Source organism: Cavia porcellus, unplaced genomic scaffold, assembly GCF_034190915.1.
Source record: "Cavia porcellus strain 051 isolate PalLab524CR breed Dunkin Hartley unplaced genomic scaffold, mCavPor4.1 scaffold_27, whole genome shotgun sequence".
NCBI lineage: Eukaryota > Metazoa > Chordata > Mammalia > Rodentia > Caviidae > Cavia > Cavia porcellus.
The window spans coordinates 35,507,185-35,534,912 of NW_026947510.1; the positions used below are offsets into that span (position 1 = coordinate 35,507,185).

At 35.7% G+C, this 27,728-nt stretch overlaps 1 protein-coding gene and 1 long non-coding RNA gene across 4 annotated transcripts; both read left to right on the forward strand.

Moving 5' to 3' along the window:
- The first annotated feature begins 282 nt into the window (after positions 1 to 282).
- On the forward strand, positions 283 to 15,956 carry LOC100723644 (NKG2-D type II integral membrane protein). Of its 3 annotated transcripts, none has more exons than XM_013152929.2 (8): positions 283 to 402; positions 1,366 to 1,463; positions 2,938 to 3,045; positions 6,184 to 6,276; positions 6,479 to 6,514; positions 7,255 to 7,406; positions 7,707 to 7,810; positions 9,157 to 10,301. In XM_013152929.2, exons 2-8 carry the CDS (start codon positions 1,406 to 1,408, stop codon positions 9,188 to 9,190), a joined length of 585 nt encoding a protein of 194 aa, XP_013008383.1. In that variant the 5' UTR covers positions 283 to 402; positions 1,366 to 1,405; the 3' UTR covers positions 9,191 to 10,301. The 3 variants fall into 3 exon arrangements, with proteins under 3 accessions (XP_013008383.1, XP_003470333.2, XP_063094285.1); XM_003470285.3 differs by lacking the exon at positions 9,157 to 10,301 and adding an exon at positions 15,136 to 15,956 and having other exon boundaries at positions 284 to 402; XM_063238215.1 differs by lacking the exons at positions 6,184 to 6,276; positions 9,157 to 10,301 and adding an exon at positions 15,136 to 15,956 and having other exon boundaries at positions 284 to 402.
- Positions 15,957 to 17,641: 1,685 nt separating this feature from the next.
- LOC134473552 (uncharacterized) lies at positions 17,642 to 25,956 on the forward strand. Its single transcript, XR_010043860.1, has 2 exons — positions 17,642 to 22,123; positions 22,815 to 25,956. It is a non-coding gene; the product is annotated as an uncharacterized LOC134473552 (long non-coding RNA).
- The last annotated feature ends 1,772 nt before the right edge of the window (positions 25,957 to 27,728 follow it).

Genomic DNA, 27,728 nt, shown 5'->3' on the forward strand with positions numbered 1-27,728 from the left:
TTTTCATGTAATTATTAACCATATTACTATAATTTTTTACTTTTGATTTAGAAATAGATTATATAATCCAATCATTTTTTTTTCAAAACTCTAATTTTCATCATTAAACTTATCATTTTCAAGTCCTAAATATTAGAACTTAACATTGGCCAGTCAAGGGATAGCCACAGCTCACTCAAAGTAAAATTTTTGTGCAGTCATAAAATGAAAGTATTATGATTTTATTACATCTTTTTCACAGGAAGAGATTAGAATGATTCTTGTCATGTGTTTCTTGTGTATTGAAATCAACCAGCCAGTTCTACTTTCAATTTTAAATTAGGAACTCAGAGTATGTCTAAAGTGTTTAGCTCTATGGAAGCCTTTTATCCACCAGACTCAGGATCTTCCTTCTCTAAGCAGGTGTGTGTATTGGGGGAGGCTATGTTTCAAGCTCAGATCATGTTGTAATATAAGACAATTCAAATTATTTATTAAGTGTTTGAAGTGAAGTGCTGATGGCCAAGAATGCTTACCATTTCTGAGGTTTATTCTATCACGGAATCCAATGATAAGCAGTTAGGATATTTACTGAAGAACTGGAAGTTATAATTGTTGCAGTAGAAACAAAGTTTGTCACTAATCATAACTATAAGAATGACTTCTTACATTTGGAATCGGAAAGATTGTGTTTCATGGTGAATTCTTACATATATTTTCTTTTGGAATATACAGTATACAAGATGATAAGGAAATAAGTCATATCCACTTGTTCTAAATACTATAATCAAGTATGATTAGCTTTTTAAAAAAATTAAATTCTGTACACATTTAACAAATAGTTATTTTTTTCTGAGAGCTCTGCTAGACTTTGTCAAGCATTATTTATATATAAGCATATTTGAGTTCATGTCTGTTCATCATGATGATGATGATAATATTTTGCTATTGATAATGGTGATGATATGGATAATGTTGAATTAAATTGTGACAGGTAAAAATGTCCAATAAAAGTGCATGTATCTTTCATGAGATTGTCTTGAAAGAAACCAATTATCACAAAATAAGATAAAAACTATACACAGAAGACCACCTTTATTTTTTATATCAGTAATATCAAATATCCTTGATTAAATTTTTTAATGCTGGTGAATTCAAAATATCTATTATGTACTCTGTGATGTTTTGAAATAATTGATCAGTGTCTCCAAATCAAGATAGAATTATAAAATTATTTTTACTTGGATTTATGTGAATTATTTCCATTTAAAATTTTTAAAGATATGTATCTGGAGAATTTTTTAATATTATCTTTCCAATCAAAATATTTCATTTTGTCACCAAAATAATCTGTAAAAAACTAATGCTCAATTTGTTTTTTTTAAGACCCTTTTGTGGTTGGAAAACTTTAGATTCACTGTGTTGAATGTGCACTCATCACTCCATACCGGGGCGACTTACGACTGAGATGTCACCATATTTTGGTAATGTACTTCTATATCATTATGTGTTTCTGGTTTTGTGTATTTTGTAAGTAGGCAGATTTTATTTTAAATCAAAAGCTTGAGAGATTTTCTCCCAATATTTCATCATTCACCACTATTGAAATCATTTACAATTTTAACTAAGTTAAAATATGAAATGCCATTAGGATTTAGAAACAGAAAACTTGAATTTAAATAAAAATGTTTGCCACTTTTTGGCTTCAAGATAGGAGAAATCCAGAGCTCTTACACACTTTCATTTTTTCTATCAAATAGTAAAATAAAACGTCATATTTATCTTAATTAACTTCAAAATCAAGTCAAGTTGCAAATAATCTGAAAATATTTTTTTACCCTAAAAGAGTAACACATTACTCTTGATTAATGGCATGATATTAAATAATCAATATGATTTTTGAAATCACTAATATTCAATTTCTTCATCCATAAAATTATACTTACCATCTTTTCTTCAGGTTTAATAGTTGAATTGTATGAATGCAAACAATGTTTAAGTCTAATTTTTAGGTACAAAAAAGATAATGAGTATTATATCAATTATAAAAGACTTAAATCTTCAGAAACTATTAATATTTTAATACAATTGATTTCATTTTCTTCATAACCAAGATTCTTAATTTTTCTTTATGCAAAAGCTTTAAATTCTGTTTTAGTCTTTGTATGTTCTCCACTATCAAGAAAATTAGATTCACTTGTATTTACCAAATATTTCTATACAATTGACATTGTATATGCTAAGTCCATGATACCTTATTTTTTTAAAAAACATCTCTAATGGAACCTGTTATATCATGTACAGATACAGATACAAATTCTCTATGATGAATGTGACAATTATATGTACCTAAAATTTACCATTGAAAACTGTCAAAGATATAAAACAGAATTAGTATAACAGAAACAAATTTTTAAATTAAACTGTGAAATAAATATCACTATTATATTTTTAATAAAAGAACAAGCTTTTACTTTTACTCTCAAGGACCCTTTCTGTATGTTAAAACTGGACGCAGTGTGGAGAAACCCTTAAAGTAATTCCTTTAGATTTTCCTTTCAAATTTTTGAATTACTTTGCTGGTCAAAATAAGAAATTGAAGACAGTTTCAGAAATGCTCTTATTGCTATGGGCAGCTTAATCTGCTCTTTCTTCTCTATGTGGTCTTTAGAAACTGCCTCCTACTGGTCATTCTTGTCAGAAGCAGCTTACGAGTTTTTTTCCAGGACAGAACATTTTAAAGTGCTAGTTTTGCATACGGAAATACAATATATGCAACGAATAAAGTTTAAGAGGAACACAATGAATCAAAGTCTTTAAAAAGAAAGACATGTTATGCTTTAGCAAGGATACTGATGGGAAGTGTATTCACGGACATGTCTGATTGAATATTAGAATGTCCTGGCCTCAGTGGCTGCAATGACAGAATTCATACTGGCTTGAACTGTTTTATTCTAGAGATGAGAAAACTAAGTAATCACAACCTTCAACGGGCAACACTTAATACTTCTGAACGGAGGCAAAGACACAAATCTTCACTGATTACAGGCAGATGTAGGCAAAATGGTAAGTCATACATTCCATTTGATATCTCTCAGTGTACTGAGGTGAATGTTGGAAATGATTCGATTAAATCAACAACAATCACTCAGTTAATAAACCTTCACAATAAAGCAGAGAGATGACATTTTCTGTAATAGAAACTTAAATATAAAATAAAATTAGAATAAGTGAGGTTTTTTGTTTTTTTGTTTTTTTGTTTTGGTACCTAGAATCCAACGCACAGTTTCATGCTTGCCAGGCAGCCACTTATGTCACTAAATCCCTGGCCCCATAAGTTAGTCTTTAGCACTTTTTTCAGGCCCCCAAATGGATGAGATTACTCATCAACATAATAGTAGAACAGGAGATTTCCATTATCACTGAGTCACTACCTTTAAGGAAGAAAAATAGGCGTAGGAAAGAGAGGACAGGAATATTTTAAAATTCGCAAAAGTTATATTCTTAAATATATAGATGAAATGACCTGATTGCTATTTATGGAAATGTTTCTGGGTATAATGGAGAAGATAGATACTCAAATGTCTTTCCAAGTCAGTTTATTAATATTACAGTTTTAATTATACCAACTTCATCTATTAATTTTGATGAAAAACTAAGAAATAAATTACTAAGAAATGTCATTATATGGAGGTAATTTAGGAATGCAAATATGCTGTATGTTTTAATCAAAAGAGAAAGATAACTATTGTACAAATAATGTTAAAAAGATATTGGATAAAAATCAACAGAACTTGATATATATATATATATATGTATATATCATGAACTTGATATATATATATATATATATATACAGGTGATGCACATATTAAAGCACCATTATACTATAAAATTCTGAAATTTTTACTATAGTTAGAAAAATAAAATATTTTTACTGTTATTTATTATTATTTTTACTCTTGTTTAATATTAATGATTTTTGCTGATGCTAACTACTGATCAAGAAAATTGGTGTAAAGTCAGAATTAAAAGAAAAAATTAATATAACTTCAAAATGTAGTATTCAAAGGAAATAAGATGTAGACACATGCATTCCATGAATATTACAAACAATATGATCCCTCATATGAATACCTGGTTGAAAATTAAGACATAAAACTTAATTATCTTCTTGACTACAAATAAGATGAGAAAAAACTGTGATGGGACAAAAAAAAACATATATATATATAAAACCTATATATATATATATATATAGTCTTTTTCCTTTTTTATCGGTACCAGGGATCGAACTCATGACTGCCTGCTTGAAAGGCAGGCGCTTATGCCACTGAGCTAAATCCCCAGCCCCTAAGGCAAAATATATTTTTAAGGGAAAGTGTAAAATAAATTTTTTAAATTAAAAACACCTAAAAATTTATTAATTTGAATTCCTACTATTGAACAAAGAATAAATATGTTGAGTGAAACAGAAATTAGTCAAGGATAGAAAAGAACATTTAGCAGACATAAATTATTTCTACATATCTATAGACAATATATCATACTTTACAATTAGCATGCCCTTGAAAAATTCATTTTAAAGTTTGTATGTCACAAAGTGTAATTGTACCAAAATCACTGGAGAAAGAAATGTATTAAAACATGACAGGCATTATTAAATATTCAAGCATTTCATACAGGTAGGTAAATTGTACACATAGTGAGTGAACAGACTGATTAAATAGGAACAACTGAAGTACATAGAGGGAAATGCAGTATCATGCGCTAAAAATGACATTTTGTAGTCAGTGAGGGAACATTAGCTTATCCAGAAAGTACCATTAGAAAATTTCAATGCTCATTTGACAAAACAACTATAAATTTGATCTCCTGCCAAACATAATTCACATACACACACAGACACTGATGCAAACATCAATGGACCAAATAACAAGCAATTTAACATTACGGCGAGGCATGGGCATATTTAATCTCATAAACTCAGAACAGTAAAGTCTTCATTCATCCATAAAAAGTGCATACAGGGCTGGGCTTGGTGGCTCACGCCTGTAATCCTAGCACTCGGGAGGCTGAGGCAGGAGGATCATTGCAAGTTCAGCCTGGGCTACAAAGTGAGTTCAAGGCCAGCCTGAACTGCACAGCGAGACCCTGTCTCAAAAAGACCAAAAAAAAAAAAAAAATACATAAAGGAAAGTATGATGAAGTGGTCCACAGAAAAATGAAACATTCAACCCTTGAAAGCGATCATAAATAAAGTTGAAACAGAAATGACATCTGAAATGAGTCTTTGCAAAATATGGTGAGGGAGAGTGTCATACTCTCAATCTACAAAAGTGCGAGACAAAGCAGTGACTTAATACAAAAGGCAAAAAGGAAAAAAAGCATTATTTATATACAATAAAACATACTCAATTTTATTCAGAAAAGGAAATAGAAAGTTAAAAATGAAAAATAGTACCTAGCAAAGTTATACATTTTATCATGTAATGAATATTTACTCTGATAAAGATGCAACAAAACATACATTTATTTTATTTTTGCCACTCTGAAAATTGGTATTATCTTTTTGGGCTGAAATTTTCAGCCACTGTAAAAATGGAATATGTCCATAACCTTTGACTCAGTCATTACAATAGAAAGAATTTTTCATAGAAAAGAACTAAAAGATATGCACAGATGTGCATGAAATGTATCATTTCAAACAGCAAAAAATAACAAAAAATTTAAATATCTATTTAAAAATTTAATGTCACTGCATAAAATTTGTTCAGAATATCTATGAAGTATAATGCAACTATTATAAAACTTAACATCTTCATAAGTCATGATATCTAATTACCAGGATATTGTGTTAAGCAAGAGAAATTTCATGGAATATTTGTGTAATTTCTGAAATATGATTTAAGAACTGAATGAAACAAACTGCCTATCTTATTGTGTTTACAGAAAATAACAAAAATTAGTAATTGTGATTTATTTTAGGAGATGGTTAGAGAACTTGTAAGAATTACGGGAGGGAATATTAATTTTTGTAATGTTTTTAATTATTTGTGAAATGCTTAGGTAACCTGATCTGGGAAAGGCAATTAAAGCATAAATACACTTACATTACTCCCTCATAAAAGCACACTAAGGTTTACATGAAACGGGAATTCTTCGGCCTCCCTTTTTTGTCTTGATTTTTTTTTTCTTTGACAGTGTCTCCATTGTTTTTTGGCCATATTGTTGCTATAACTGTGGTGATCCGTTTCCTCGTTATGTTAGCGATATGGGCTGCCGTATTCACCAACTGTAAGTTACAATGAACTGGATTGCAGTGTTTAATCACATAACTGTAATTCATTATTTTGATTAGTATTCAAATGCACATAAAGTAGAAATTAATATTCCTATTATTTGCTATTAGTCTTCAAATTTATCAATTGTTTTTGCTTGAATTGTATGTTATTAGCAATATTAAATAAAAATTTTAATATTATAATTATTTTAATAGCATTAATCATCCAACGAGTTTCGTTTCCTTCAATGGGTAAGTGAACCTTTTTAGTCTTTTGAAGCAAAAGTTCTAATATCTGTGTTTACTGGAATGGACCCAATGTCATTAAAAGAGAGAAAAGAAATAGTTGATCTTTTTCCATATTTCAAGGTGGGTTTATATGAAGTGGTTTCATAAATAATATAGGACTCCAAGCAGCAAAACTCATAAATTTGGAATTTAATTAACTGAGCTCAGTGGCCACTCACGTGGACCCATGTTAGAGTCTCACTGAGTGGCCCTGAATGGGAAAATTATAAAACTTTTGAAAAGAGAATCACAAAAAGACATCCTGTTGGAAGCAATTTAGATAGAATCTTATATTAATTTTTGGTTCACACCTGTATCCTGGTTTTTTTGTTGTTGTTGTTGAGCAGGTTTATTTTTCTCTTATGGGTACAGCTCATTCTGCTTTTTTCATGGGATTATACCCTGAGTAATTTTCCATTTTCCTGGGTCAAATACAGGACACCAGTTAAATGCAGGGCTCAAGATGGTGTCAGTTATGCCAAGCTCCAACATTATATTTTTAAACAATGAAGAAGAATTTGTGAAGAATAGAAAATTATTAGTTTTGGCATCTGCCTTCCCATGAATGTGTACAAAAGGAGATTTGGGTATGACTAGGCAAACGTTTAATTATTTGGAATTTTAGAATTTAATGGGAAATACATATAACTTTTCTAGATTACATTATGCATAGAATTAATAATATATTCTTTATATATTTCTAGAAAGTTACTGTGGCCCATGTCCTAAAAATTGGATATGTTATAGAAACATCTGCTACCAGTTTTTTCATGAGAAGAAAAACTGGTACCAGAGTCAAGCTTCTTGTGTCTTTCAAAACTCCAGCCTTCTGAAGATCTACAGTAGAGTGGACCAGGTGAAGCATTTGCTTTAATCTTTTATTAAATCTCAGTACACACATTAACTCTCTGAAACTTCAGCCTGGAGCATAAAGGGAACACTAAAACTTAGACCTTCGGAATCTCACTCCAAACCTTTCTGCACTAAAATTAAGAAACTTCAGACATTGTGCATATATTGCTTAGGCAGGAATTATGCTAGTTATGGGATAAAATGTTTGCCTCCAATTTCAAAAAGGAAAGATGGAGTGCTTATAGCTTTACCTTTATATTTTCTGAGAATAATATTATATTCACTTATTTGTGGTTTCAAACAGGATTTCTTTAATTTGGTGAAGTCGTTTCATTGGATGGGACTAGTACGAATTCCCAAAACTAGATCCTGGCACTGGGAAGATGGCTCAGTTCTCTCACCAGATCAGTAAGTCTCTGACCTACTAGGTTTGTAGTTGGGGATGTTTTCAAGTTATCTCTGAGCTCTTCTATCAACCACATTTCCTTTTGCACAGTCCCAGCCATTTCCATGTGCTGAGAGAAATAGAAAAAATGTTAAGCTCTAAATTTAGAAGACAGTGCTACAGAGGAGTCAATATGAATAATATCTGAATGAGTAGCATAGATTGCTTACAGGTGATAAGTAGCAGGCACGCTAGATCTAACAGTATGAGCTTTTTACACATAAGAAACTGAAACCACCTTACAAATTCTTTTTAAATTTGTTATTAAATCTGTCGAGAAATAACTTACATACCAGAAATTGACTGTATATAAAGTATGTAAGTGAAAAAGTTTTTAAAAATGTATACACTCACAAAACCACTACTAACAACAAAATAATTCACCTATCAACTGCAAAACTTATCAATCTCTTCACTGTGCACATCCCTGTATTTTTGTTCCTGTTTCTAGGCAACTAATCTTTTTCTTGCCACTATAGAGTAGTTAGCAATGTAGAAGAATTTAATATAATGGGAGTCCTACAATGTATACTGGTTTTATTTTTGTTTTTGCACTCAATTATTTTTAGAGTTAGTTATCTCAAGGCATCAGTGGGGTTATTTTATTTTTGTTCCTGACAGACATTCTGTTATGAATGTAGCACATCTTGTTTGTCCTTTTGTTTGCTGATCTATATTTAATCAATTCTCATTGCAAAACTACTGTGAATACTGCTGCTTACTGTGAACATTTGGATACAAATGTTTGTATAAAAACAATCTTTCTTTTACACAAATTCTTAACAGTGTAATAATTGAGCAATATGATAGATGCTGGATATGGTTGATTTTGTAAGAAACTGCCCAAACTGTTACAAAATTTGTAATGAAATTTTATAAGTTTCACAATCCTCTTAGCAGTATGCAAGAGTTCTAGTTGCTCTACATCTTCACCAACATTTGTTATGATAAAATTTTTAATTTGTAGATAGTTTAATAGGGATATATTCACATCTCACCCTGATTTTAGCATGCATTTTTCTATTGAGTGACAAGCAGAAGATCACGTGACATGCATTATCTATTATCTACATTTGAATTTTCTATTTCATTAATTTCTGATCTGATTTTCTTACTTTTTATCTTTTTTGCTCTAAAGTAAAGGCTTTCGTTTTTATGGTTTCTTATGGAGAAAGCCGAAATATTCATTTGAAACATTCACTTCTAGTAGAAGTTTTCTTGTTATAATATGCTGTATGTTGTAGTCAGGGGTTTGCAAGGAAAATAAGAAAATACAGGACACATAATTTACAGTATTATTTTGTAACAGTCACTCAAGAGTTAAATGCAAGAAGTGCAGGTAATCTGTCCACACTGAGACCCAAGGAATACAGCTGAGAGCCTGGATCCCACAACAATGACCTGCATTGCCTAGGACCCATGACAACGCCTCCCATGAGTCCAGCTGGAGGTCTAGAGCCCATCACAACGACTCATACAAGTCTGTTTTATGAATATGCACTGAAAAGGTCCGAAGGTCAGTGGCAGAAACTAGAAAATCTATGCCAGGGGGATAGAGGATCTTTGCCAGTAGGTTGAGGGTTCTACACTGGAGCCAAAAAGCAACACTCAAAATAAGGACCAACGCTCCCCTGGAAAGTACCACAGCTATCCTCAGGCACTATGAAGTCCCAGGTTCCTCTGACAATGAGAAGAACTGAGTTCATATCAGGAAGCCAGCATGACAAACCTCCTGCAGATTGAGCAGCACACCATATTCTCCTCTGGAGCCAGGAAGCGATACTCAAAGCAAGGACTAGACTCCCCCAAAGTGAACCACAGCCATTCTCAGCTACAAGGTACCAAGATCCTCCAATGATATCAGCAAAGTTTATATCAGGGAAGAAGCTCCACAGGTTCCTTCAGGAGAACCAACAGCTCCAAACAACAACAGTGCTTAGGAGAACTCACAGGGCTCCTTTTTCCTCTTCAGTTCTCCTTTTTATGCGGGCAACAGTCCACTGGTGGGTCCTCTAAGCTCAGCACCACACTGACTCAATCCAGCTGGTTTTCATCTTGATCACCAAATATCAATCCACCATAATGTGTGAGGTCATTCAGGAACATCCCTGAATATTCTGAGATAGTGTCTTCATTTCCATTTAGCTCAAACTAGCTTCCATATGCCCTTCTACAATTTTCTTAAATTGATGTGTGACTTAAAAAAGTCTTATTTAATTTCTAACATTTGAAAAATTTCTAGTGATACCTCTGATACTATTTCTCATGTTCCATTTTGATCAATTTACTGTGTCTTCCTTGACATCTCTTAAACTTAACTGAAATTGGTTCTGTGGACTAGACTATACTCTGTGTTTTCAAATGTTCCACATCTACTTTTACAGAATGTAGACTCACTCAACCATTCCTTTGTAGAATGTTCTATAAATGTCAATTAAATCAAGTTATGTAAGAGTGGTGCTCCAGTTTTCCATAAGTTTTCTGATTTTCTACTTACATTGAGGAACAGGCCAAGATCCTTAACTGCCTGCATGAGCATTATGGCAAAAGAATGAAATAAGAAACAAAGCAAATTTAATAATGTATGATGGGTGGCTGGGAGGTCAATGCCTCATGATGAGCAGAGACCAAGCTACTCCGAACCAGCCATTATTTATTGGGTGTATGCAATGTAGTGGGGCTATTGGAAGGTGCAAGATTCAGAGGTCGATGACTCAGCAAGCAACAGAGAATCCTTGGATGACTCAAGAGGGTGGACATGATCTTATGCTATGAAGGATCTTACTCTGGAGTGTTCTCTTTAATTTTCATAGTTTTAGCTAGTCTTAGTGGGTGGGAGAGGATGGCCATTGTGAATTTGTTGGATTATTTTTGATAAAGGTATCATTTATATGGAAGTATTGAAAATTTGTACTATAATTATAAATGAGTTTTTATTTGTAGTTCAAATAATTTGAGTCTGATTTATTTCAAAATTCTGTTTTGGGGTATATAAAATTCAAAATTTATATATTCTTCAAGAATTTATGACGTATTACTAAGTTATGAGCTCTAGAACTAATATGTTGAAATTCTACTTTTCCATTATATTGTATAGTATTGCACTCAAATTTCCTTTTGATATTATGTTGCATGTATTTTAATTTACATGTAGTTAACTTACATATGACTTGATATTTAAAAAGTGAGTCTCTTATAGACAGTATAGCTGAAGTTCACTTTATTCGTGATATCTGATAATTTATGCATTTTAATAAAATGTTTAGGCTATTTACATTCAACATGATTATATGATTAAGTTTAAATAGTCTTGCTATTTATTTTCATTTGCTCTACTTGGTATCTATTCCTGCTGTTTTCATTTGTAGTTTTTTTTCTTTTGAGACATAATATCACTATGCAGTTAGGCTGGTATGGACTCACTATGTATTGCAGGCTGGCTTGAACTTGAAGCAATCCTTCTGGCTCAGTCTCCTGAGTGTCGGGATTATAGATGTATACTACCACAACTGGATCTTTTATAATTTTTTTAAAAAACATTTTAATCTATATTAGTATTTTTCTCTTGCATGGTTTAGTAGAAATTTTAATTATTAGATATTTTAAGTAACAATTGTTTTAATTGTTTTTAAAGCTATTCTAGTTTATTGCATGTATGCTCAATTTATCCATTGATATATCATGTATAACATTCTTTCAGTACTGCCCTTCTATTTTTCCCTTCTCATACTGTGTACTATTTTACTCATACACTTACCATTATGTACTTCATAAATTTCATGGAAGAGTATGGTTAATTTCACTTAAGCAATCAATTACATGTTAAGTGTTTTTTGTAATAAAGAAGAAATATAAATTATATTATCTGTGCCACTTTATGGTGTACTTTACTGTTTCTCATAGATCCTTATTGTTATCTGTGATATTTCTTCCCTTCTACTAAATGCTCTATGAAAGGAGTCTTAGAGTATGCAAGTATGCTTCAGACTCATGGCAAAAACTGGTTCTGTTCCCTTTAAACATGTCTGATAGTTTTTGAATGGTAGTTATCTTGCACATATGTATGAACATGTTTTGTTGCACTGTGCTGCATGCTTAAAGGATCCTTTTGTAGGTCTTCAGTTTTATTTACTTGTTCAACTCTTTCATTGTAAATTTGGTCTCCTGTGAGTTACTGGTGCCTTGGTGTTTATGGAGTCTCAGGTACTCCATGTATCCTTTTTGTACATTGTTATGGTTTGTGTTTGAATGCCCTCCACAAGCCTCATGCAATCATGGAGGCAGCTGAGTCTAACATTTGTGATTGGTTCGTTGTCTAGCACTGGGACTGGTGATGTGAGCACTGTACCAACCCAGGGGCAGGACCAGCATACAATGTAAGAGAAGGAAGGAGGCATGCTTTTCTGTTGTCCTTTGGCTATTGCTGTTTGTGGCCCCTATGAATAGTTGCCTTTCAGCCATGCCAGCCCACCTTGGAACCAGCTGAGTATGGACTCAAACCTTCAAAAATCTAAGAAATAAACCTTTCTTTCCTTCCTTCATGTGAGGCATCAGGTATTTTGTCTCAACAATGAAAAAAGAGTAACCAAGACATGCAGCTTGCTGTTTCCATCACCCAGGACAAAGAGTTGCCAGGGCTAAGTAACAACACTTTACTATTCTCTAGTTCATGAACCTCACCTTAGTCATTTGGGTGAATGCTAGAGGAACTCTCATAGGTCATTTCTAACACTTGAAAAATGTGATCAATCAATACACTGCTCAGTAACTTACTATTCTGGAGTAAATATCAACATTGACATATTTGCTTTTTCTGTTCTTTGGTTTTATCCTATCACAAAAGCAGCCAGTTTTCTAGTATATAAAGACTTGAAAATATTTATTTCAAGTTTATAATAGTTATTTGAATATCCAGTTCTATAAATTATAAAAGCAATAAACGCATCAATTCTAATGTTAGATTAATGAATTCCTATCTGTCAGACACCTTTGTTCATACTTTATATGTATCTTTTCATAACTACTCTTAAAAATTCTATATCAACAAGAACTAATTTTTACTAATTACTAGTAAGAAACAGAAAGAGGGTGTAATTACTAACTTAAGGCATGAAATTTCATCATTGTTACAGCAGGATTTAGACTCATATATGTCTGATTCTCATACCAGAGTTATCAGTAAGTGACTGAGAATAGTCTTTTCATTAATTTTTCAATTTACTTTGGTGTTTAAATTGCTAGTTGGCTTTAACCAATGAACAGGCTGTTAGTATCATTTATGTTTTCCCTTCTGATCATTATAACAGGTAATATCTTGCTTTCTCATCGTATATTTGTGAATTGGAGGGCCCAGAACTTGGAATTGAACTCATATCTGCATTATTTGAGGTTTTATTTTTATCAAGAGATTTTGTTCTCTGAAAATACCAAGACAATTTTGTGTCATATCATCTCAGTGTTTTCCTATTTCAAGTGCAAAAATTCTTTTCAGAAGCAAAACCATTGACATACTAATTTATATTTATTTATATAGTTAATATTGTTGAACATACTCAGTTTTCAGGAATTAGACAGATATGACTGGAGATGAATATACCCCAACCCCTTCGTGAGCCTGAAACTTCAATCAGAGACAGTTATAAACAGTTATAAATAGCCAAGTGTGATCCAGCGTAATCGGACTCTAGTAGCAGTGTGAGGACAGTGGTAAGGAAAAACAAACATCGAAGTCAAAAGAACATATAAAGAAATTGAAATTAGAACAATGGTTCTATTATTTCCTTGCAATGAAGAACATTCAAAAATATCTTTTCTGGTTACTTTAGAATAACTTACATATTAACTATTGTGCTGTAGGACTCCAAAATGATAAATGCATGACATGAGGAAAATGCTAACTACTCTTATTTGATCAATATATAGTGCATACACGTACCAACACATGAAATTGTACCCCAACAATATATTTATAGTTATAAAGTATGAACAATAAATAATTTGAGGCTCGACTATGCTTAGATTGAGACACACTCAGAGCAGATACTAAAAATCTCTTGGACCTTTTTATTCCTGTAGTGGCCAATTATTTCCATTCTACTTAGAAAATTTCCTTGCTTTTTAAAATACAGATAGTATCAAACTGTGGTCTTTTCTTTGGTAAATTTCATGTTGAAGAAACATCATCACGCTTTCTTGAATCTTCTAGTTCTGACCTGTTCTTGGAAGAAAAAAAGCCCAATTATTATTTTAAGCATATAACTCCAAAATATAAAGATGTCTGACAGGGAGTGAGACAGACAGGGAGACAAAGAGAGACAGACAGACAGACAGACAGACAGACAGACAGTCACAGGCACAGACACACACAAAGACACAGACAAAGACACAGACACAGACACAGACACAGACACAGACACAGAGAAATAAAGATACACATAGATATATAAATGTAGATATCCTTCGTGGAATACTTACACATAAAGGGCAGCATACACAAATACATATATACTTGTTCATGTGGGTATATATTTACATGGATACGAATTTTAAAATTTATCTTCGTTTCGTCACTGAGTACAGTTGCATAGCCAGTCATTTGTTGGTATCCTTGGAGTATTGGTTCCAAGACTCCTCCCCACTCTTCACGGTACTGACATCAATCCACAGGTGCTTAAGCCCCATTTGTAGTGTGTGCACATACTCAACACACACCCTCCTGTGTAAATCACTTCTAGATATGCATAACCCCTAATGAAATATATGCTCACTAATATTATGTAGGCAGCTGCTATCCTATATTGTTTATGAAATTTTAAAATCTCTGAAAGTATCTTAAATACTTGGAGAAATAGCACTGTTAGCAGAATACACAGATTCAGAACCTAAATGCAGCAGATTGGCTATTCATGAAGAATATTTTCTGTGTTTTTGCCCAAAATTCTAACTGATGAATTGTAAAGTGAATTTTCACTTCATTCATAAACATTTATTTTTAATTAAACATTTCAGAGCTCATGTTTTATTCAAGTACACGTGTGAAGAACTTCAGAACTGAATAATTTCCAGTGTATAAAGAAAACAGTGGCACGTAATTGATAATAGAATACAAATTTTATTTGTACTATCTGAATGTGTTCTATCTTCAACTCTATGAACTGGGAAGGCCAGGCATAGCTGCGAAATATCCTGAAATATAAGTTAGGCTGTTATATTTGAAATGCTGCAAATATTATATTTTTATAATCCTGTATTAATGTAACCATGGAATTCTTTGTAATTCCCTCTCCAGACTCACACTGATGGACACGCAGAATGGAAAGTGTGCTCTCTATGGCTCAAATTTTAAAGGCTACACAGAAAACTGTTCAACTCCGTACCCATACATCTGCATGCAAAGGACTATATGAAGACAGTACCAGCTCAACAAAATCCCTGAATAGTGGGTACAACAGGGACTCAAAGAGATTATTATAGGGACATACGATCTTGTGGATTTAGCTTTCCTAGGTCTTGAATTTGCTGGCTACCCATCACACTGTCTTTGTTATTTCTGTTTTTTTGTGGTGGGAATGTTTACCCAGTGCCTATGATTCATAGTTTTAAATCATAGTTTTAAATGACTCATTTAACTTGACAAGTTCACAATTTAAGAAGATTTTTGCCTCTCTTCCCCATATCTTATTTAAATTATATTTGGATGAAACTATGAACTTAAAATTCTAAGGGACTGATCCTGGAAAGAATCAAGACTATTGGGATTGTAATTATGTATTGTTCCCTGTGAGAAGGCTGTGACTTTCAAGGGTCAGTGGTAGAATATTTTAGACGAATGCTTGTGTTCCTCCAAAATTTAAACTTGAAGCCTTAACTCCAAATATTATGATACTAAGAGGAGGCGCTTTTGAAGGTGGTTTTTGTCAAGAAGATAAGGCCAAAATGATTGAGATTAATGCCATAAAATTGAAGCCCCCGTGATTTCTCTCACCTTCTTCTATTCCTCAAGTATTCACTTGTACAAGAGGACCCTCACCAGCGCCCTTTTATGCTGGCACCACATTCTTGGTTTTTCAGGATTTGGAACCATAAGGAATAAATATCTCTTGCTCATAACTCATCTGGTCCATGGTACTTTCTTATAGTAACCTGAATGCACTGTGACAGAAGAAGGTACCCTGACATCAGATCTCATTGAAATGTGATGGGAACTGCTGTGCAATATTGTTGTATGATATATTTCAACTTGGGCACATCATTGCTAAACCTACAGACCGGTAAAAATTGTAAGCTATCAAGATGAAGTAAAAATAGAAATCACAAGAGAAATGACAGAAATTGGCTTTTCTTTTGAGAGCTGATAAGAGTTTCAGTTTCCATTTTGTGGGTTGTCAGGCAGCACTAGAAACACAGATAAGGCTCAGGAATCCCTGATTTGAAAGGTAAAATGTGAAGTTTTTCTTCTAAAAGTAGGATTCCCCCCCAAAGCCTATGTGCTCGTAACAACAACAACAATGACAAGTAAGGTCTGCAGATCAGGAAATGGTAACAATTCTTGCTGATCTAGACCTTTGATAAAATAGAGGAGAATTCATGAAAACCTCCATGAAAAAATTGTAATCACAGATGATTCTTTATTTAACTGGACCAATCCAAATTCGGGGCAATGTTGACATTGAAAAGTATTGCAGGAAAGTAATTTATTTGAAGTCGTTCAAGGTTAATAATACTCTGTGAGACATGGTGGCACATGCCTGTAATCCCAGCACTCGGGAGGCTGAGACAAGAGGCTTACTGTGAATTAGAGGTCAGAATGGGCTACAAAGAGAATTCAAGGTGAGCCTGAACTACATAGAGAAACCCTGTTTCAAAAAGACTAAGTAAAAATAATAATAATCTATCAACACTACTACTGATGTTTTCATTCTTTTCTCCTTCCCTCCCTTTTTTTCTTCCATACAATATTTAGGATTAAATCCATGGACATCAGACTGGGCTACATTATAGCCTTTATTTATTTTTTTTTTTTGAGGTAGGGTCTTGATAAGTTGCTAAAGTGCTTCAGTTGGTCTCAAATTCCTCCTGCATCAATCTCTCAGAGTTGTTGCATTACAGGTGTGCATCACCATGCCAAGCTCAAATATTTTCTAAAGGAAAACAATTTCAACCAGTTCTTAAGGAGTTTTGATAAATAATCTTCCAAAATTCTCTAAACTAATATCATGCAACAAATGAGGTGATATTTTAATGTTCAGGTAATGGATTAGGGATCTACACTAATTTTTGAGAGACTTTATCAGATCTTTTTGTAAGTTTGAATGTACATCAAAATAAGGAATTAAAACAGGCAAACAAAAGAGTCATCTTTGAAGCTCCTTTCTTTTATGTACTCCATCAACACATCAGCAAATCCAAGTGATAAGGTAAATATATCAGCTTTCAGTCGGTTTTTCACCTCATTGCTGTTAGACTTAACAACCCTAAAACTTGCAGTTTTGTGTAACATACTTTTATTTTACTTTAATTTTGGAAGGATATTTTTACTAAGCACACAATATCATTTTGGAATTTAATTTTGTTGACCATATTCGATATGAAATGCTATTGAATTCCAGTTTCCATTATTTATGCTAACGTTAGTTTCTTAGTTTATGGTTGTGCCTGTCCCACTCGATCCTGCTGTTGAGGTTCAGATTTTGTTTTTGTCTTTGCTTTCAGCAACTATAAATTGTGCCTTGATATGGTTTTGTTTCTATTTATTTTGTCTATATATTCTTTTTACTTAGTTTTCATCTTATGATTTCATTTTTAAAGATTTTTTAAAAATTTTAAAGAGAAAAAAAGCAAAATAGAAAAAAGGGTAGAAATAATAATTTCCAAAAAAATGAACAATAAGAAATCACTGGTTGATAAATTACATATTGTCATCTTAGAAATAGTTGTTAAAGCTACAAAATTAAAGCATATAAAGTGGAAATTCAAAAAGTGAGACTGCAAACAGTCTCAGGAATCCCTGAGCCTTATCTGTGTTATATGTATATCCCATACCCCACCTTCCAGTCAGAGGGACCCAGGCCATCTATGGTCATGGACTTCTATCCACGTCCTCAGAATAAAGGCTGTTTTTTTTTTTTTTTTACTTTATATTCTCTCTTCACTGCACCAAAAACTCTTTCAATGCAATTAATCAGAACAAAGCCAAACAGCAATAAAAATGTTTGCCTTCAAAGAGATGGTAGAAGGAAATTCCCTTTATTTTCTATGTTGCATAGATCAACCTCCCAAGAGATACTCAGATCTCTGGCTCCCATTTGCTAATGGGGGGAAGGGAGGATGGGGTGTTTGATTCTCAGCCCACATGCAAGTAGACTCATGGCCACATTCCAGGGAGGGGAAGTGGTTGCTTGGTTTCCCAGAGCTCCAAGATCCAACATGGCATGGATCTTGGGAGACATTGGTGGTTGTCTCCCTGGGGTGGACACAGCTTGCCTGAGCCACAGCCACTTATTAGGGAGGCAAGATGATGGCTTGGTTTCCCAGCACCCCCACTTCCAACATGGCATGGATCTCGGGAGACACTGATGGTTGTGCTCCTGGGGCTGCCGCAGCTTGCCCAAGCCCTAGCCACTTATTAGGGAGGTGAGCTCTTCCACTTATTTTTATAATAGCAGTTACACATTTTGGGTTTTGGGTTTTATTACTTCTGAACTACAGTTCTTATTACTATTTACACTAGAGACACAATGTGATATTCATAAATGTATTTCTTATTTATTTCACTTATGAGGATAATCTCAAGTTGCCTTCATTTACTTATGAAGGCCTCAAGATAATTCTTTTTTATAGCTGAGTAATATTCCATTGTAAAAAATACCACATCTTTTTCATTCATTCTGCATTTGATGGGCATTTTGTTGTTTTCTACATTAAGCTATTGTTCATTGGGCTGCTATGAACATGGGTGCACATATTTCAATGTGACATGACCTTTTCAGTTTTCCTAGGAAAATATCCAGGAGAGGATTGGCTGGATTGAATGGAACTTCCAATCCCAGGCTTCTGAGAAATCTGAATTCTGATTTAGATAGTAGCCACACAAGTCGACCCTCATTAACAGTGGAGCAGTGTTCTTTTCCCCCAGCAGCTTCACCAACATTTGATTTCTTGATGGTAGCTATTCTTTCCAAAGTGAGATGAAATCTCAATGCTGTTTTAATGTGCATCTAAAAATGACCAGTGATGGTGAACATTTCTTCATATATTTATTTTCCATTTACATATCTTCATCTGAGAAATGTATATTCGTCTCCAATGTCCATTTTTGGAGAGGGTCTTTTAATTTGGGGGTCTTGATGTTTTTCAGTTCTTTATATGTTCTGGATATAAGTACTTTGTCTGAGAGGTTCTAGCTAAAATTCTTTCCCATTCTTTGGGTTTTCCTTTCACTCTGTTGGTGATTTCTTTTGAAGTGAAAAATCTTTACCATAAGATGAGATCCTGTGAGAGTTGACCCCCCTGCTATAGCCCCCTCCCCGAGTTATAAAAAGCAGCAAAGAATGTTTCATTCCCTAACTCCCCAGAGCCGGGAATGAAAGGGTTAACTCCCTAACTCCCCAGAGCAGGGAAATAAAAGGGTTAACTCCCTAGCTCCCCAGAGCTATCAGAGCAGAGCAGAAAGAAATGCCTAACTCCCCAGAGCTATCAGAGCAGAGAAAAAAAAAAAAGAAAGAATGCACCTGCAAGGTCGTTCTGTCTCAACGAGATAAGTAAGACAAGTAACTGTTCTGTTCTGGGCACATAGTGACTGGGCTAGGACCCCCAGTCTCCATGGTTACTCAACCCCAAACCCCTCCAATCAATTTCTGCCAAATCCTATGCTGCTCAAAATTAACCAATGCGATTTGCTTCTGTAAACTTGCTTGCCTCCCGCTTGTACCCTTAAAAACCCTACACAAATTCCCCTCGAGGCCCTCCGCACTTGTTTGCCTGGGGGACCCCATGCGCATGGAAATAAACTTTTTACTCCTCACTACGAGCTGAGTCCTTGGGGTCTTCTCCCCTGCGACACCGGTTCTTACATATGGAGGCCCCAGCGAGATAGTACGTCTCATGGGAGACGACCTCAACGGCTCCGCCTTACACCGCGGGTGAGTACGACCGGTCACTTTTGTTTACTTTCATTTTGAGATCGATCTACCAGTACTTTACACCCCAAGCCGAGCGGCTCCAATCTAGGGGCAATTTCTGTTATCTGTTCTCTGGTGACCGGGGGACGCCCCACACGGTTTTCCGTGACTCACCATCTGCGATAGGATTTTCCTATCGGTCTGGGGAATTTCATTCCCAATCTGTGGTCCTTCTGGGCCAGTCTGGGGAATTTCATTCCCAATCTGTGGTCCTTCTGGGCCAGTCTGGGGAATTTCATTCCCAATCTGTGGTCCTTCTGGGCCAATCTGGGGAATTTCATTCCCAATCTGTGGTCCTTCTGGGCCAGTCTGGGGAATTTCATTCCCAATCTGTGGTCCTTCTGGGCCAGTCTGGGGAATTTCATTCCCAATCTGTGGTCCTTCTGGGCCAGTCTGGGGAATTTCATTCCCAATCTGTGGTCCTTCTGGGCCAATCTGGGGAATTTCATTCCCAATCTGTGGTCCTTCTGGGCCAATCTGGGGAATTTCATTCCCAATCTGTGGTCCTCTGGGCCAATCTGGGGAATTTCATTCCCAATCTGTGGTCCGTCTGGGCCAATCTGGGGAATTTCATTCCCAATCTGTGGTCCGTCCGGGCCAATCTGGAGGCACCCCCTAAGGTGACTCATTTGGTGTGAAACTCATGCGTGAGAGTGAGGTGGCCGGCCTGTTTGTCCTGTGTGTTGTGACTGTTGTGATCGGTTATTTGTTGTGTCGCGCGTACGCTAACCACTCTTTGTCTTCAGAACACCATGGGACAAACGACATCGTCCCCATTGTCCCTCACCCTCGACCATTGGTCAGAGGTTTGAGAGAGGGCTCACAATCTCTCCTTACAGGTTAAAAAAGTAAATGACAGACTTTCTGCTCGTCTGAGTGGCCCACATTCTCCGTGGGTTGGCCACCAGAGGGGACTTTCCACCTTCCCCTCATCTTAGCAATTAAGAACATCATCTTCCGCCCCGGACGAAGAGGGCCACCCGGACCAGCATGCCTACATCTTGGTATGGCAGGACCTCAGGAAAGAGCCCCCACCGTGGGTAAAACCCTTCCTTCCTCCGCCCTCTCCTTGGTTGCCTGTTTAAACTTGTTACTAACTTAGGGGCTTGTTGCCCATTTCTGTTGCAGGATCCATATGGCTTATTAGATTCAAGGTTCATGATAAGAAAAATTATTTCTTTTAGCTGACCAAACTATGCAAGAAGCTCCCTTTGTTTGTGTCTTTAATGTTGTGGCATCTTGTTTAATATGTAAGACTTCAATTGATTGCTTGCAACCTCAACATACCTTTTAAAAGGAGTATTTTTTCCTCTCTGATAAAAATGTAAACATGTGCACATATATATGTATATCTATGGTTATTAAGAATCATATCAACTTTACCAAGTAAAAACCAGGTCATACTATATTTGAGCCAGTTAAAAGGTTACAGTTTTGTTTTTAAAATACAGCATTTTTATGTGGTAAAAAGACATAAAATAAGTATGTTTTAGACTACTAAAAGGTGACTTCAAGGGTTTTGTTGAGAGTTTTGATGTTGTCTGAGAAATGAAAAAAAAGGTAATTGACTGGTAATAGTAAAAAGAGGGACAAAGAGAGTGGTCTTCAAGTAAAGGTGTCTGGCTATGCCAGAATGTAAAAAAAGATTAAAGCTTAGTTTGAGAGGTATTATTGTAAGTTATAAAAGGCTCAAGAGGATGTGAATTTTATTTGTCTTGGTTTATAGTACTACAAATAACAGGTTTGACAAAAAGTAAATGTGTTCAGAATTTGACAGTATTAGATCAGTTTTGATAAAAGTATACATAAGATTGTACTTTGCTACAAAATGTTTCCATTAAAATGAGATTATAGGTGATACTACAAATAAGATACAAGTTCTTACATGTACTGTGAACATCTGGGAGATTATGCAGCACAATTTTGTTACCTATAAAAAAGCCCTTTCTGTTAAGAATATAATTTTAATAAAATGATGGCCTGCCACGTGACACCCTTGGACAAAAAACAGTGTGCCATCCAGATAAAGCCGGCTCTCTGATCCGGAATGCCAAAACCATGTTCTCCTTTTGTGCCACCCTGACTGGACATCCAGAGGTAAGGAGGTTTCCCAGTATCGCCAGTTGTTCTCTTTGTAACTCAGTCGGCCCCACATGTTAGACAAAAATTACAAAGGTTTAAGAGGTTTAAAAAAATGCCCCTCAGCCAGTTAATAAAGATAGCACAAAAAGGTCTTTAAAAACTAAAAAATTTACAAAAAGATAGCCAAGATGTTAAAATTGCTCTATGAGAAAAATCTTTTAAAAAAAAAGACGAGAGTTTCTGGGGGCAATTGGATACTGTAGGCTAAATTTTACTAAAAAGCTTGCCTCTATGACTCCCATAAGAGAGAAACTCAAAATTCGCTAAACTGGACTGATAAATGTAAACAGGCCTTCCAACAGCTCAAGCGGGCCTTGACAGAGGCCCCAGCCCTGGGACTCCCTGACGTTACAAAGCCTTTCATCTTGTTCATAGATAAACTCAGGGACATTGCCAAAGGAGTCCTAACTCAGGACATTGGCCCTTAAAAGAGGCCTATAGCCTACCTCTCCAAAAGACTTAATCCAATAACAGGAGTATGGCCCCCTGCCTTAAAATACTAGCTACTATGACAATGTTACTTAAGGAAACAAAAAAAAACACGCTTTGGGCAAGTAATTTCTGTGGTAACCTCTCACAGTTTAGAGACTCTTATCAAAACCCCTCCTAAAAAAAGGCTCTCCAATGCCAGAATTCTACTGTCAAGCCCTGCTTCTAGACCCAGAGTCAATGATATTCAAGACTTCTTCAGCTTTAAACCCAGCCACCCTTATGCCTGATGATGACCTGGAGGAACAAAGGACACCTCTCCATGAGTGTGCTGACATCCTCAAACTGCAGCGGAACCTACAGGCTGATCTTACTGACCAGCTTTTGGAAAATGCCCACAACTGTTCGATGGAAGCAGCTTCATCCAGAACGGCAGAGACAGATGAGTGGCCGGGACAACAGTGACCACCAAAAAGGAGGTACTCTGGGTTAAAGGGTTAGAGCCTAGCACCTCTGCCCAAAAGGCGGAGCTCATTGCTTTGACTGATGTACTAAAACTAGCCACGAAAAAGAGGGTAAACATCTATACTGATAGTACATATGCTTTTGCTACTATACATATACATAGAGCCATCTATTAAGAGCGAGGTCTCTTAACCTTGGCCAGAGCTAAGATTAAAAAAAAAAAAAAAAGAGGGCTCCACAAATCCTAAATTTGCTGGCAGCAGTCTGGCTGTCAGCAGATTGCTGCTATTCACCTGAGGAAACAATTTGGCAGATCAGGCCGCTAAAAGAATAACAATCACATCAGAGAGGCCAGCCAAAAAAAAAAAAAAAGTAACTGCTCTGACGCGAGTCCCCCCGACCTTATCAAAACCAGTCTACACAAAAAAGACTACACTGGTTGTTGTGAGCCATCTAACGGATTCCAGTCCCTGTGACTAAAAGACAAGTACAAAATTTCTAAGAGCCACAGGACTGATCCAAAGTTTGGGACCCTGGCAGAGGCCTGTTGTCTACCTTTCCAAGAGACTTGGTTCTGTGGCAACCAGATGGCCACCCTGTCTGCGGTGATTTCTTCAATGGCCCCCTCATAAAGGAGGCTTAAAAATTGACTTTTGGACACAAACTCTTAATTGTTTCCTCCTATTCACTGGAGACTCTCATCAAGGCCCCACCAGACTGATGGATGTCTAATTCCTGAGCCATACATTATCAGGCACTATTTCTAGAAACAACAGCTTCAAACTCGGCTACTTTGCTGCCTGAGGATGACCCCTCGTTGCCTCATTGATCACCTCACGAAACATCGACCTTATGTAGTTGATAAGCTACTGTCTAGAGTTCCATCCTACTTCTCTGATGAAAACAGTTATGTCTCTCAAGAGCCCATTTGCACTTAAAAAGACCAACATCTGACAGCTCAACTTCCAAGAGATTCCGGGGGCTAATATCAAGCTAGCCCAGTCTGTGAGCTTCAGATGCCCTCAGTGCCAATTGGTAAATCTAAAAGTACTACAACAAATAAAAACCACTGGTTATCGTGGGACTATGCCTAAAAACACTAAAAAATAGATTTTACAAAAATAAAAAGCCTAAACTTCAAAAATATAAGTGTTTTCTACTTAGTCTGAGTCAGCTCTGATAGCAGTTTCTCTGATTTGGTCTCCCTTTTTATCCGTGGGGTCCAACAATGGCCTGGCTTTTATAGCCTAGTAACTCAAATTAACCTAAGCTTTACAGATCAATTAAAAAACTCGATTGGGCTTACCAGCCTCAGAGTTCAAAAAAAGGTAAAAAGATAAGTTAGATTTTAAAGACTATAATTACTAATGGCCTTAAAAACTGGCGAAAACTGGGTGAGTCTCTTTTCCTTCTGCCCCTTTACATGCGTGATACACCCCCTATGTTACAGATATTTCCTCTTTTGAAGTTTTATGTGAGGTTTCTAAAAATTAGCTAATTTAACTAATCAAGATCTTATTAAGTCTCCCCAGACTTTTCAGCTAGCTGTGACTTCCATCCACTGGTTACTTCGCTGCTGCCCACTGCAGCTAAAGAGCCTAGACACCTGGACAAGCGACCTCACCGTAAATCTCTTGAGAGCGACCTCACCGTAAATCTCTTGAGCCGCAATAGATTGTCAAAATAGCTAAAAGCCTGCCTAAATTCAACGTTCCCAATGCAGACAAGTCCCAACTTCAAAAGACCGTCAGCCTACAAATAAGTAAACTGTCATTTCTTCCAAGGACACTTTAAAGCTTAAGATTGTCTAATATAACTGATAATTTTATGTTCTCCTCCTTTATAGAGACCCCAAGGAGGCCTCTGTCTGACTTAAAAATTGTTACTTATATGGTAAAACAGAGTAAATTTAAATGTTGGTTTTCTTTCTCCTTTTGGTTAACAGCTTTAATGACAGCTACAAGACCTTTGTTAATCCTCCTACTGGGCCTTATGTTATAAACAAGTTGATAAACTATGTCAAAGTTCTTAAAAGCTTGTAATTTTAAAGACACATACAAGGTTATAAACAGATGCAATAAAAAAGCTAAGAAAAAAAAAATTAAATCTCAAGAGCCCCCTTCAAGTAAAGCCAAAATGTTCTCCTTCTGGAAATCAATCCTGCCCTATATTCTCCCTTTACTGGGACCCCTGGCTGGATTCATTATAGTCATGGCTATAGCCCCTTACCTCATTAACCGAGTAACCCAGTTTGTGAGGGCTCAGATCTCTCAAGTAAAGGTTATGGTGCTACGTCAACAGTATGACCCCTTACCAATACAGGACCTTTAAGATTAAAAGTCATCGAAAAAAAAAGGGGGGGAATGTGAGAGTTGACCCCCCTGCTATAGCCCCCTCCCCGAGTTATAAAAAGCAGCAAAGAATGTTTCACTCCCTAACTCCCCAGAGCCGGGAATGAAAGGGTTAACTCCCTAACTCCCCAGAGCAGGGAAATAAAAGGGTTAACTCCCTAGCTCCCCAGAGCTATCAGAGCAGAGCAGAAAGAAATGCCTAACTCCCCAGAGCTATCAGAGCAGAGAAAAAAAAAAAGAAAGAATGCACCTGCAAGGTCGTTCTGTCTCAACGAGATAAGTAAGACAAGTAACTGTTCTGTTCTGGGCACATAGTGACTGGGCTAGGACCCCCAGTCTCCATGGTTACTCAACCCCAAACCCCTCCAGTCAATTTCTGCCAAATCCTATGCTGCTCAAAATTAACCAATGCGATTTGCTTCTGTAAACTTGCTTGCCTCCCGCTTGTACCCTTAAAAACCCTACACAAATTCCCCTCGAGGCCCTCCGCACTTGTTTGCCTGGGGGACCCCATGCGCATGGAAATAAACTTTTTACTCCTCACTACGAGCTGAGTCCTTGGGGTCTTCTCCCCTGCGACACCGGTTCTTACAATCCCAGTTGTTGATACTTTGAAGCATTTCTCATGCAATTTGCATTTTGTTCATGAATTCTCTGCCTACCCCCATGTTTCCAAGATTTCTGCCTACCTTGTCTTCTGTTAGATTAAGTGTTTTTGTTTTAATATTTAGATCTTTGATCCATTTAGATTTTAGTTTTGTGCATGGTGATAGCCATGGATCTAGTTTCAGTCTTTGGCATGTGGAAAGCCAATTTTTCCAACACCATTTATTAAAGAGGCTATCCTTCCTCCAGTGAACATGTTTAGCCCCTTTGTCAAATATCAGGTGACTGAGTGTCTTCATAGTTGTTTTGCTTCTTCTAATCTGTTCCATTGACCTTCAGGTCTATTTCTTTGCCAGCACCACGTTGATTTCATCATTGCAACTTTGTAGCATAGTTTCAAGTCAGGGATTGAGATGCCTCCTACCTTGCCTTTGTTGGCCACAATTGCCTTTGCCATGCGAGGTTTCTTCTGTTTCCAAATGAAATTTAGAGAATGTTTTCTCTAGATCTCTGAGGTATGAGTGGTATTTTGATTGGGATTGCATTAAATCTGTATAACAGTTTTGTGACTATAGCCGTTTTCACAATGTTGGTTCTTCCTAAAGAAGAGCAAGGAATAGCCTTCCATTTTCTAATATCTTCTTCAATCTCCTTTTTTAGCATAGCATAATTTTTGGCATATAGATCTTTTACATTCTTCGTTAGGTTGATTCCTCACTATTCCATTTTTTAGATGCTATTGTAAAAGACAATATTTCCCTAATTTTTCTCTCTTGAAGATTTTGTTTGTGTACAGGAATGCTATTGACTTTTGAGCACTGACTTTGTATTCAGCTACACTGCAGAATTTGTTTATTACCTCTAGTATTCTTTTAATGGAAGTTTTTGGGTCTTCTTTGTAGAGTATCATGTCATCTGCAAATAGTGATAATTTAACTTCTTCCTTTCCTATCTTTATTTTTTTTATTTTTCTCTTTTATCTGATTGCTCTGGCTAGAATTTTCAGAATTATATAAGAGTGGTGATAGTGAACATCATTTTCTTGTTCCTGATTTTAGAGTGAAAGCTTTCAGTTTTTGTCCATTTAGTATGATGTTGGCTGTTGCTTTGTCATAGATTGGCCTTTATGAGATTGTGGAGACACCACGTATTCTGAGTTTCTGAAGGGTTTTTATCATGAACGTGTGCTGGACTTTATCTAAAGCTTTTTCTGTATCTATTGAAATGATCACGTCATTTTGGTTTTGGCTTTGTTGATGTGCTGTATTACATTTACTGATTTGCATATGTTAAGCCATCTCTCCATTCTTGGAATGAATTCCATTTGGTCATGATGTTTAATGTGGATTATTTATTGCATTATACTTTCCACTATTTTATTGAGAATCTTTGCATCAATGTTCATTAGTGAGATTGGCCTATAGTGCTCCCTTTTGGTTGTATCTTTCTCTGGTTTTAGTATCAGAGCAATACTTGTCTCCAGGAATGATTTAGGGAAGATTGCTTCCTTTTCAATTTCATTGAAGACTTTAAGGAGCATTGGCACCAAATCTTCTATAAGTTTCTTGTAGAACTCATCCATGAATCAATCAGGACCTGGACTTCTCTTTGTTGGCAAGTTTTTAATTGCATTTTCAATTTCAATAGCTGATATTGGGTTATTCAAAATTGCTATAGCTTCTTGGTTGAACTTTGGTAGTTCATATGTT